This window comes from Stylophora pistillata, chromosome 1 (assembly GCF_964205215.1).
Source record: "Stylophora pistillata chromosome 1, jaStyPist1.2, whole genome shotgun sequence".
In the NCBI taxonomy this organism is placed as follows: Eukaryota; Metazoa; Cnidaria; class Anthozoa; order Scleractinia; family Pocilloporidae; genus Stylophora; species Stylophora pistillata.
In genome coordinates, this window is record NC_142519.1 from 22,636,939 (window position 1) to 22,649,296 (window position 12,358).

The 12,358-nt window shown below is 36.4% G+C and overlaps 2 protein-coding genes across 4 annotated transcripts in view; both read right to left on the reverse strand.

The window, feature by feature from the left end:
- Positions 1–73: 73 nt before the first annotated feature.
- On the reverse strand, positions 74–2,197 carry LOC111326431 (G protein-coupled receptor 22). Its single transcript, XM_022930432.2, has one exon. The coding sequence runs from the start codon at positions 1,575–1,577 to the stop codon at positions 621–623; it is 957 nt and encodes a 318-aa protein (XP_022786167.2). The 5' UTR covers positions 1,578–2,197; the 3' UTR covers positions 74–620.
- A 2,166-nt stretch (positions 2,198–4,363) lies between these two features.
- Positions 4,364–12,358, reverse strand: part of LOC111326446 (guanine nucleotide exchange factor for Rab-3A) — a 9,803-nt gene continuing 1,808 nt past the window's right edge. For all 3 annotated transcript variants that reach the window (XM_088744802.1, XM_088744796.1, XM_022930447.2), the window contains 9 exons: positions 11,593–11,722; positions 9,500–9,595; positions 9,256–9,333; positions 8,693–8,920; positions 7,892–8,020; positions 7,190–7,266; positions 6,460–6,559; positions 5,890–5,956; positions 4,364–5,265 (listed from right to left, as the gene is read on the reverse strand). In XM_088744802.1, the coding sequence (XP_088600928.1) occupies positions 5,159–5,265; positions 5,890–5,956; positions 6,460–6,559; positions 7,190–7,266; positions 7,892–8,020; positions 8,693–8,920; positions 9,256–9,333; positions 9,500–9,595; positions 11,593–11,722 (1,012 nt within the window). In that variant the 3' untranslated portion in view covers positions 4,364–5,158. The remainder of the gene's footprint in view (positions 5,266–5,889; positions 5,957–6,459; positions 6,560–7,189; positions 7,267–7,891; positions 8,021–8,692; positions 8,921–9,255; positions 9,334–9,499; positions 9,596–11,592; positions 11,723–12,358) is intronic.

Consider the following 12,358-nt stretch of genomic DNA (forward strand, 5'->3'; position numbering starts at 1 on the left):
CCCATCGTATAGAGTGCGGACGAAAAAGTGCCAAAAAACCTATTTCGTAGTCGGCTAAAAATTATTTAAATCTTCAAAATAAATGAAAAGCGTTTAATTTATTATTTAATGAATCCACCGAAATGCAAATCGAGGGAAAAATGAAAGTTTATTTTTCAAATGCCATCTGCTCGGATTATGTGTGTACGTGTTTTAGGTCTCGATTTGCATTTTTCATCGTTTTGTCAACGAACGACCCGAAATACGATATGAAAAAAATTGCAGCTTTGTGTGGACACAAATTTCTTTATTGTTCGTATAAAGACACTGAGCCACAGAAATCCGACTACAATAGTGTAAGAACCAGACTTGTTCGAAAGGAAACGAAGTCCTTTAGAAAAGTAAATATACGTTAATTTTACGTGTGTTAATGCACGGTTATAAATTTCTTACGGAAAGCAACTCAACTGTGAAAAGCGCAGAGGTGCTTCAACTTTTCAACTCCTTTCGATAATCTTCCGCATTTAAGGCCACTAGGGAAGTACATCGATTAAGAAAAAACCTTACAGTAAACAAACCAAAGATAAAGTTGGTAAATTGGGACTGAAAACGAGCACAAAGTTGATTATCCGCTCTACCTGTTATTTCTTGCAAGGCAAAGTTCTCCAAAACGCAGTGCGAAATTTCTCTTTTGTGAACGCATACAATAAAGGATTCAAGACACAGTTGAAGTAACCAAAAGCCAAAAACACGAACTCTAAACGAACCAATAGATTAGAGGGCCTCATAAAATACATGGAGAATGTTAACGTGGTGTATGGCAACCATAATCCACACACAGAACAGACTACTGCTCCAGTCATTTTGGCGATTTTCCATTCTTTTTGACGCACCATTGCCTCATTTCGCCTTTGCGTAAACGTCGCAGGCACAATGAACGACGTTCGAATCATCATGGCTTGTATGTGCACTCTGGAGAAGGCGGCCTTCGATATTCGCAAGTAGGCGGGAAGCAGAATCGTACATGACAATAAAAACGATGGCAAATAATACAGGCGAAAAAAACAGGGTTCCTTTGACTCGCTAAACATCAAAATACACGCAGAAGACCAGAATGTCTTGGCCTTCCAACGCCATTCAAGGAAAGGTGCTATAACACTAACAGTACTCAAACACCATACCAAAATAACAGCGCGCCTGGCTTTGAGGTGGGTAAGTCTTAACACAAACGGGTTCGTTACTGATTTGTAACGGTCATAACAAATCAGCAGTAAAGTTATAAACGACGCATTTCTCAGAGCTGATGTAACAGCCTCATGCCAACAACAAAACAGTGCAGAATGATAAGCAAATCCTGAAACGCGAGCGATGGTGAACGGAACACAAACACAGCAGATTATTAAGTCAATAAGAGCAAGGTTTGCGATGAACTTTGTTGCTACGCTCCGAACACTCCTCTTGTTCCAGTATATCAGCAAAACAGTGCAGCTGGCACAAATACCAAAAATTATTTCCAACCCCAGCACAATTATTATAGAGATCTTAAATCCTGGGGAAAGGCCCAGCTCTTTATACTCTGAAGTAATGTTACTGAACATATGGCGGTGTCAGCGCGGCAAATCCGCGCGGGCAAACCGTTAAAGCACCATTTACAGGTTGTGATGCCCGCGTTTTTTCCGTTTCTAACACCGCGCTCGGTGCGTTGCTTCTACGTGACTGTATCTACCTAACTCTGCACGAATGATTTGTCTCTGGAGCGATATTTTCACCTGCGAAAACAATTGCAAAATGAGCTTTGTTTATGATACGTCGATCTCGTCAGTGGTCGCATATACGATTGGCTGAATTATCAAACGCGTCTGACATATTACCGCGGCAGTGCCATTTATTATCTTCCTTCAGACTCTCCCGAATCCTCGTCGGGAAACATATTTAGTCTGCTTGCTCTGGACTTAACAATGACTGAATAAACGAAACAAACCACAGAATTGTGAAACACCTTCATCTGTTTTTCTTAAATTGGCAGAGGAAATCTCCAGGCCCACACACTGCATGTTTCCGTCGCAGAACTAAGTAGAGTGCGCTAATATCTAACTACAATTTGCATTCACGTCGTTGCAAATGATTTTCTGCTTTCTTTTGTCACAAACACCTGCTTGGAGATCTTTCACAGGATAATCACCGAGAATCCTTTCCAAACTGCACTATCTCACTCTCGAGAAATAACGCATTAAAAAGGGTATTTATTGCTCAGAGAAGTGATATCATATTCCATCAAAGTACCTCCAATATACTACATTCTTAGAAATATCATTTAAAATGACAAAAAGGGCGGCAAAAACCAACTGTGCGCGTTGTACTTACTTAGAGTTCCTGTCACAGCGTATTGACAAAACGGATATATAATTGTCCAAGAGAGTGTAAGCGGGAAGCTATCCCTAATCAAGTACAAATCGATGCCGCGATCCCCAGTTTAATTAATAATGGACTTATCACGAATTACAACATTCTACCAAAATAAAGATTTGTCAGAGAGTGAGATCTGTGGGGTCGATAAAATGTAAAATGATCGAGCAGATTCTGAGGTAAATTAACACGCTAATAGTCTTACGGTAACAATTGAGCGATCTTTTTAGAGCCTCCAACAATGTACTGGGAACTAATACCCATTACGTTCATCTGCGACCACGTGTAGAGCCGTAAGTTTTTTGTACGTCTCTTGTTTGTGAGATATACAGTTTGTGCTCAGTGCACTGTTAGCTGTTATTGTTTTTGTTCGCTTGATTACAAATTATAAACGAGACTTGTAAAAGAACTAAAAGCATCGTTCAAAAAAATTGTACTAAAAAGTTAGTCATGCAAATCATTTGAAATACAGGTTGAAACTTTTTTATCTATTTCCTATTCTTTTTTTTTTTCCACAAAAATAAACAAAAGAAAGGGTAAATCTCTTTCGAAAATCACAAAAACGACGACTAAACCACAAATCTAACAATAAGAAAGACGATTCGCGATGGTTTTTGTTTTTTCTCTTAGCAACAATGTCAAAGATAACACGGATGGGTACAGATAGGTTTCTACAATGTAGTGTTTAAATAATGGTAAATGAAAATTTTCGAGAATTCATCACTCACATCTCTTGTGGTAGGAAAAAAAAATAGAAATTACAGCTATATGGAAAATGTATGTAACAAATTTAATAAAAATAGGAAACTTCAAAACTCCAAGTTCTTGGGGAGTTAACCGCTGTGCTTTAACTTTAATACCCCAATGTTTCGGCCAACTCATTTTCCTCAGCTATTACTTTAAGGCTTTACCTGATATGCAGCCATAAATTTGTTTTTGTGCGTTCTAGTGCAGTGTTTACGATTTCACGCGACGCGAATGAATTAACAGCTTCTCTTAAGGACGAACAGGGCGTGTAACGATCATAATATTGATTCCAAAGAAGGTAACAAGTTGAGTGATGCAAAATGGAAAGAAGCTCGTGTAAAGTTCGCTTTTGAGAACAATATTATTACAATTTAACGGCCCTATGATTTTAAATTAACACCTGTCAAAGTGGTAAAGCTAACAAAGAGTTATTTGAACCGCAAATCTGTTCCAGAAGGACTCGGAGTATTGGAGTCGGCACAATAAAACCGGCTCACCATAAAGATAACATCCACACCGCAACACTGAACACTTGTACCATTGACGATTACTATCCGATAATAAACAAGAATTATTCATAGCAGTCCGATTTTAATAAGAACATTAGGATATGGCTTGTCATTAAAAATCCGCAAGGCGAAAAAAGAGGTTGATTGTAATACACGAGGGTAAAACTTAAATGAGGTCTCCAAAATGTAAAATCCTAACTGATATTACATCAAATAAATAATAACAATTACAACTGTGGCATAAATAGCCACAATAACAGTAAGACAAATCATAATTAAAGTAATATTTTTATAATAGCAAAAATGGTATTGATAATGATGATGATTATTGCAATAAAAACATGACGCATTGCAAATAGCCGGAATCACTGACGATTACTCTGTCAAAGATTAATTGATGGTGCCTCAGGTGAAACAATCAGAACAGTCTAAGGTTGGAGTACTTGCGAGAACTCGCATTTTTACTTCGTTCTACGCTGGCCACAAATACAGCATCTTTTATTACGGAAGAAAATTTCAAAGACAGCAACCCAAAAAGAGAGAGTTAAGATTTCTACTGTGTATATTGGAAGGTCTGCACACTGAAAAGTAAATGCAGAACTCTGAAGCTTGTCTAAAATACAACAACGATAACAGCAACAATATTTAGTCAACAAAAATATACCAACCGGACTACTTATTAGTAACTTAGACATAAACAAACATGTACATTGACTACAACGTCAAGCTTGAAGGTTTATTTCTTTTGGATAAATCATCAAAAGATTCTGTCATTATGTACAAATGAGACTGAAGGGCCTCCTCATAGAAAAATAGAAACTACTGATAAAAAATTATCTTAAGAAAATTGTTTGATGAGTTATTTATATATATATATTCATTTCCTGGCCTCAAATTCAACATCACTCATTAAAATCGCACGACAACTCTAAGAAAACCTCTCGTTCGTGAAAATCCACCTTTCAAAGTTTCTAAGAATTCTTGTCCATCAATCTCTGTCAGTGATGGAGTAATATGTAATACCAGTGCTCTAAAATAATAATACACACTGATTTTACAAGAATACGTTAAATAACTTGATTCTAAATGAAATATCCCCACGCGAGCACCGTCCTTTGGCGATAAAAATCACAAATTCTACACTTGAAAATATTTTAAAATTTGAGTAATTTTGCTTGAGTGAATAAAAAGACTCCCTACACAAATTTGCGAATTTTGCTAACTTTGTAACTCCTTAAATGACGTATTCAATTACATTAACACAAAATGCAAGCATAAATACTTTGATAATTTCAATAATTGAAATATTGAAGTCTTACAAATTCTGTTGAAGTCTTTAGCGACTCATTTTTATTAGGACCACTCAGTAAAATTCATTTCCACATTGCTTCCTAACAGCTGCTCAGAGTCACAGTATGCTTAGTCACTTCACATGAAAATACAATTTTACTTTTGTCTGAGCCCTGATATAAAACTTACGGATCCCGTAAGATATCTCAACCAGAGAGCATGCGTTGCTATGAGTGACCACTGCTCCTTTGAACCTTGACTGTGCCCTCCATTCCGAACCGCGCGAGTGCCATCTTACTCCTCAATCTCATTAGCTCCCAGTATATCTCGGTTACTAGTAATTAAATAAAAAATAAAAAAAAAACAAACAAACAATAACAAAATCAATACAACAGTTAATGAAATTGTACTGCAGGTTGTAACAAAGATGAAACATACTTCAAACACGATGACATTTTCACACATGTGAACACTACTGCCCTGTCCAATACTACAAAAGCACTACAACATTTCAAGACGCAAGGAAGATTTGGCCTTGTAGAAGAGGAGAGAGAGAGAGAAAGACAGAGAGTGAAATAAAGGGCACGTTTAACCCACAAACAGCCCGCATATAACAACAACTCGGTAAAATTCAAGTCTGCGGATGGTAACAGAAAAATATCCCTATGGCAATAACTTGAGAATTGTGGGATCTCATTCTTGGAGGAAACCAATGATCTCATTGAAACTAATGATCTAACGGTAAAACCGACCAATGATCTACCATGATTTCAGCGGCACTTGTTTTTAATCACCCCGAAATTTGCTCTATTTTACGTTTTTTCACTTCTGTTGTTATTTTTGTTGCTTTTACTCTTATAGTTTGCTGTAATGGTTGATGTTGCCGTTGTCAGTGCAGAGTATATTTCTTACAAACGTAGCCATAAGCCACCAGGGGTTAAACGTTTTTCAGACTTACCGTCTGCCTTCACCAGTCCTTGCTGGATGTACCGCAAATAAGTGTAAAAGTCACAGACTGCTACAATCTAACACAAGAAAAAAATTGCGGGTAGGGAGGGGTAAGTCGTCTTGTTTCAGCAAACAGCTGATAAAATACTGAAGCCTTTCAAAGCTATGATAAAGCTCCCAAGTTACCAACAGTAGCCTGCAAGTAGGCTCCACGTTTGAAATTGTCCACAAGAGTTGAGAGTTTCTACATGAGCCACTCAAGGTTGGCAGAGGGAAAGGAGAAAAGAATCTATTTTTTTGTTTCCCAGGGCACCTATTAATAACAGCTTCTGCTGACGGGTTTACCCTGGTTAAATATGTTATTATTATTATCATTATTATTATTATTATAGGCTATAGAAAAAATCATACACAATTCTTTGCTGTCTATGACTGCAATCTTGAATAATTATACACTGTATGAAACGTTTGCACCACTCCACAACTCATTGTATGCTCTTTGATCAGTTATTCTTCGTTGTCCCTTGAAGTTTTACAACTTCACTGAAACTGCATTTTTCCTCAAATGATTACTACTCACCCTGACTCTACTGTTGCGACTCAGGTTATACCAGTCACCTTTTTCTGATAACTTCACACGATGAAGACAAAATCGAGACGTTCCTGTGAGCGCGCACTTCCTGCACAACAAAGAGAGAAACAAAATAGACGAGAGGAATAGTCAACAGTGAATTAATCTAGGATGCAGTTTTTCTTTTTATTGTTTGTTTTGTAATGCTGCACTAAAAATGATTCAAGTAACTTACACTAAACGATCATCGTTTCTCACTTAATGCCACCAAAAGAATATAATCAGAAAAAAGAGAAGTTTAGGTCTTAAGACGCTCATGTGGGATGAAAGTAATATACATGTACATACATATACCCTCACATTGATTTAAGCCACACAATAAAAAGTACTAAAATTTACTTAATACAAAAGTCAGCATCAGAAATTATGCATTCCTATATAAATCTCAATAGCCCATTTCTGGATTACCCTTGGCCTCATTTTCAAAACGAGTCCTGGTGCTCATCCTTTCATATGATAATAAATTTTCATTCACATGCAAATTAAACTCATTTTCACAAGAATGGTTGAGCACCAGGCCTCGTTTTGAAAAAGAGGCCAAGGGTAATTCGGAAATGGGCTATTGTGAGGGCAAAACAAAAAAAAAATATATTTTCATAAAAGGGAAAAGTATAGCACAAAATGATGTGGTTCATTTTGCAACCATGGACATAAAATGACACAAGACAAAGAAACGTACCTGAACACTGGTTTGCCACTAAATGTCTCCATCATTAAAGTATTGTTTTCAATAGCACTGTGTACAGCTAATGCAAGCTAAAAAACACAACCAGTAAAATGTGATGTGGTCACAATCTCTGCAATAAACTGACAGCAGTTTACTGACATAAGAGATGCACCCTACACCTCCTGCTTTTAATGATCTTGCCAAAATTCTTCAAATAAGATAAAGAAGGGATTAAGAAAGTAAAAAGGATGGCAGGACTGGCACAGGGTTGAAAAGCTTCAATTCCCTTTACAAAGACCCCCAGGGTCTGATGCACATGGATTAGGCTTGTTGTTTGCTCCAAAAGGGTTTATGGCAGATGCCGATGCACCCAAACCAAAAACAAAACTAAACAAAACAAACAAGCAAAAAGACAGTCCAAATTCCAACGCCATCCAAACAAAATGAATCGGAACAGCCACTCTAAAGCTGTCCCCTAAAAAAAGCATGAAACGTTTATATCATTCATTGGTGATTGCTTCTTTAATTCAAGTGAAGGGAGCAAAGGAAGCCAATTTTAAACACTTCCAAAAATGACTAGCTGAACTAGTTGAAAAAAAGCTAAACTAGTTGAAAAAAGCTGAAGCAAAGACAATCAATTTTTGCCATTTAATAATAACTAAGAAATCAATGCTACAATGTACAGTCTACCTCCCCAGTAACCACATACAGTACCTCCTTATTAGGAAAATCTAAACATGGTCCAACATCTTCTTTGTAAATTCTGGCTAAAAATGGCTGATCATGTGAAACAGAACGTTCATCCATCCATTGTAAAAATTCTCGGAAAAGGATCACATCCACCTGAAGATAATTTACATACCTGCTTGAATATTCAAGAACTTCAAAAAAAGAAAAAAAAAGACAGCCAGATTGAGAAAAAGATGAAAATAGAGTAGATAAAACAAAAATAATTAAAAGTTGTTTTGTAACTTTAATTTGAACTACGGCAAAGAGGGGGTTTATTGCTTCGAAGATATTTTTTGGTGCCTGGAAATGGATGCATGAAAAGTACCAGTAATCTTGGTACATGTATGGTTTGATATATACTTTTTTTCCTAACCATTTTTCACTGCATTACTGCAGTGGGGTAGGACTAGAATGGAACATATGCAAACCATGCTAGTAGTCCACCCAATAAATCCCACCCATCCCACCCCAGGGAAGGACATCCATCACACAGTAATCTCGTGCGTGAGAAATTAACGTCTCCTACCCCCAACACGCAATACACCATACACCATACACCATACATATACATATACATCATTTTTGTTATGCTTCCCCTGGAAACTCTACTTTAGGAAGTCATTATTGAATAAACAGATGAAAAAAATTAAGGATATATTTATTCCCTGTGCATTTGCAAAAATCCTTTGTTTATGACTTCAATTCCTGGGATTTTCCCAATACATCAAAACTGGACTCAAAACTACAATACAATCACAAAAATAGAAACAAAAAGTTTGTACCAACCTCTGATTCATCTGAAGGGGGATCATTTCCATTTTGTGACCCATGCAAACATGTTCCATTTAACCTTGTTACAGCAGCATCACAATTGTATGAGTTGCAATCTGGACATGGGCTGAGGTGTTCATCACTGTGTCGTCGCCAGCTGATTCCACTAGAATGACCCCGTGATGATGTGGAGGTTAACACTAACTGTTTGAGAGCAGACACTTCTGCTTGAAGGACTTCAACCTAGTAATAACAGCATGGGATGAAATTTGTTTCATTTAAAAATCTCACTGTTCTTTCTGTACTCATTAATGAAGTCTGACAGACATAATCTAATAAGTAAACAGATTTGGATGACAAGTCTTAATCCTTGTTCCAACCTGAATCAGACTGTATCCTGATTCCTTCAGGAGGTTAAACTTGCATAATTCAGCACTTGAAGCTGTAAGTGCATTGAAATATCTGTGGTAATGATCTGGAGTATTCCAAAATATACCTTACCATGCTTATTCATGCAAAAAACTGATTTATAAATGGAATACTGAAGATTAAAACAACACAAGTAGTTTTCCACCAACCTTGTTATTTGCTTCTTTGAACCTCTTTTCTGCTGCGGCCCTTTTAACATTTGCTGCACGAACCATAGCATGAGCCTCCTGTTAAATTTAAGAAAAAAATAATCCAATGAATGACTTTGAAGACATTGTTAATTAAAATACAATGACATATCTAATATTAGCTATTTGATCTAAATTCCAAATAAGAAGAGTAACACTCAAGTTAGCTTCATTCTAAATGCATAGTTGTATATTCCAAACAAACCTGAAACAGACTTGCTGTCAGTTCTTCTAACTCTGATTCCAATTGATTTCTTACTCTTGATAGTTTTTCACATTGTTCGTCTTTCAGTTTGAGCTCCTTTTTTGAAACAACAACAGAATTATATCATTAAGCTTGAATAAATAAACCAGTTACAAGTGTACAGGTGTCAGTGCCCAAACACTATAAAATAACAGGTCTGAAACTGATAATCAAAATGGATCAAAATCTACTCCAGGCTCTGGTTTTTCAAAGGGCAGATAACGCTAACCAACAGATAAATTGCTATCCAGCGGATAAGTGTTACCAAAACGTACAGCGCTATCCACCGGATAGAGATTTATCCAGTGTATAGCATTATCCATCCTTCAAACAACCGGAGCCAGATGATTTACATTGTAACCCTAACTCCCAGACATAATTAACAAGTTACTTCCTCTATAACTTCCATACAATAATCAGAAAAAAGGTAATGAGAATACTTAAACTTATCAGCTAGAGGTTATCTTGATTTAAATCTAAACTCTGACTAAATTTACAAGGAAATTGAGGAAGCTAGAGGGGAGAATTAAAAATCAGATCTTGAGAGTTGTAGCCACTGAATCGATCGGTTAATTTTAGAGTCTTTTAATCCTGGTTCATCAAATAAACGGCATACAAATATGTTTCTGACAGTAGAATTACACAATCAAAACTTGCAAATGCAAAGCAAAATAAAGCAAAATGAAAGTATACAAAGCTCAAATAAATCGAAATGTCGAACACTTACAAACAATCTGAGGGTTCCTTCTCAAAATAACTGAAAAATGTTCATCGAAATCGATAGAATGAAAAAGATTCACATTCACAATCTTGAGAACAAAATTTATCATACACATGGCCGAACAAGATCACTCGCTTGGCCTGGTAACAACTAAGAGTTCAATCATGTTAAAATCATGAAATGTCTGTTTAGAACCTAAAAGAGTTATAGGCTTAACAGCAGTCTTTCAAGTCTTATAATGGTATTTACTACATCCTTCACAACACCCATGGACAAGATAAAGCAAATCCTGTGTTCTGATTGGCTACCCGAGTGGGCAAGATGAGCCCATCTTGACCACTCAGGATTACCTGCATTAATCCTTTGCAAAAAAAAATTGAATTAGAACTATGTTCATAATTCTTAGACAATTTCGATGATGGAAATGCAAAAAGCAGCAGAAGATAGTCAAAACATAGAAAACAGAAATGACTCTCACGAGTTTGTTGTACTACATACGAATAAAGGCTGATAGTTTCGAAAGAAACTGTTTGGGGCTGCGTCGGTGGGAGTAACGAAATAATTTGGATATATCAACAAAGTTGAAATGGTAAATTGGCCACCGTAATGATTACAAAAGCTGACGTTTCGAGCGTTAGCCCTTCGTCGGAGTGAAGGGCTAACGCTCGAAACGTCAGCTTTTGTAATCATTACGGTGGCCAATTTACCATTTCAACTTTGTTGATATATCCAAATTATGTTGTACTACATACACAGTTGGCTTTCTTTCTAGGCTCTCAAAATAAACAAATCATTCCTAATTCTTATTAAAGCAAAATCTTTCTGCAATATAAGAAATCCTTTATTAACCAAGCTTGTTCAGTCAAGATGGCTGGATATTAGCCTCGTTCTTTTTTCACATTTTTATGGATGCAGACGAAGTCTTCGTCCATAAAAATGTGAAAAATGAACTTGGCCAACATCCAGCCATCTTGACCTCACACTTAGTTAATAATGCATATATCTTAACCCTTTCAATCACAAAGGTGAAAGCTTGAGAGTTCCTTTGAGAGATGATGAGAGTTCATCATCTCTCAAAGAGAAAAGAATTCCATTCTTTAGGAAGAAAGAGTTGATGATGAAAGTTCCTTCCTTTGCCCAGTCTTGTAAATTTAGCAAAAAATTTTATATCCAAAAACTCAACTCTATAAGTATATTATGAAGTTGATAAATGTCATGATTGTTATTGCATGTTTTCAGGACAGAGTGACAAAATGTCAGCCACGAGAACTTGTGCAATTATCACCGACACAAGGATTATGTGTCCAGATTAGTGTATTTAAAAAGCCCTCACCTCTTGAGCTTTCTTAAGCTCCTCTTGAAGTCGTTCAAAAGCCTGTGCCTTCACCTCCTCTCTACTTGGTGATGTTGGTGCACGGTCCCTGAAGGTAAAGTCTGCACTGTTGAAACTTTCATTCAGTGTACTGAAAACAAACAAAGAATCTGCAGGTTAGATAACAAAAACAATTACCGTTGTAGGAAATAAATTTTGTGGAAACTGGTTGACTGTCAACAGTTTAAAGTAAGGAGCTTAAAAAATAAAGTCATAATGAAAAGTTTGGATGGTAAGAGCCACCAAGAATTATTTTCCTCAGAAATCAGGGAACTTTAAATTCTTGTACATATCATTTTCATTGCCAGCTAATACTTTCACATTCAGAATAGTTTTGTCTTTTCGCAAGATGTCTGTTACAAAACACATGATAATTCCTTTAAAAATAAAGCCAGAATAGAAATTTTGCATCCTGATAAACTATCTGTTAAAAAAACAGTTCTAAAAAGATAACAATCTTTTTAACAAATGAACAAAATATCAATCTTTCAGTCATTTCCACAAGTGTTGAACACTTTACTACACTGTATTTGCTCATGTTTGCTAGTGCTCAAACAGATAAGTGGTGACACAGATTTGGGAAGTTGAGGAATCTGCATATCAGGTCTTGCACCTTTTGTCAAAATAAAGCGCTACTTAGTTTTAAACACAGAAACTTGTGGTTTTCTTGTTTGGGTATTACACTGTAGAAACTAGTTTTAAATCTTCATTGTAGACAGGCCTTGCC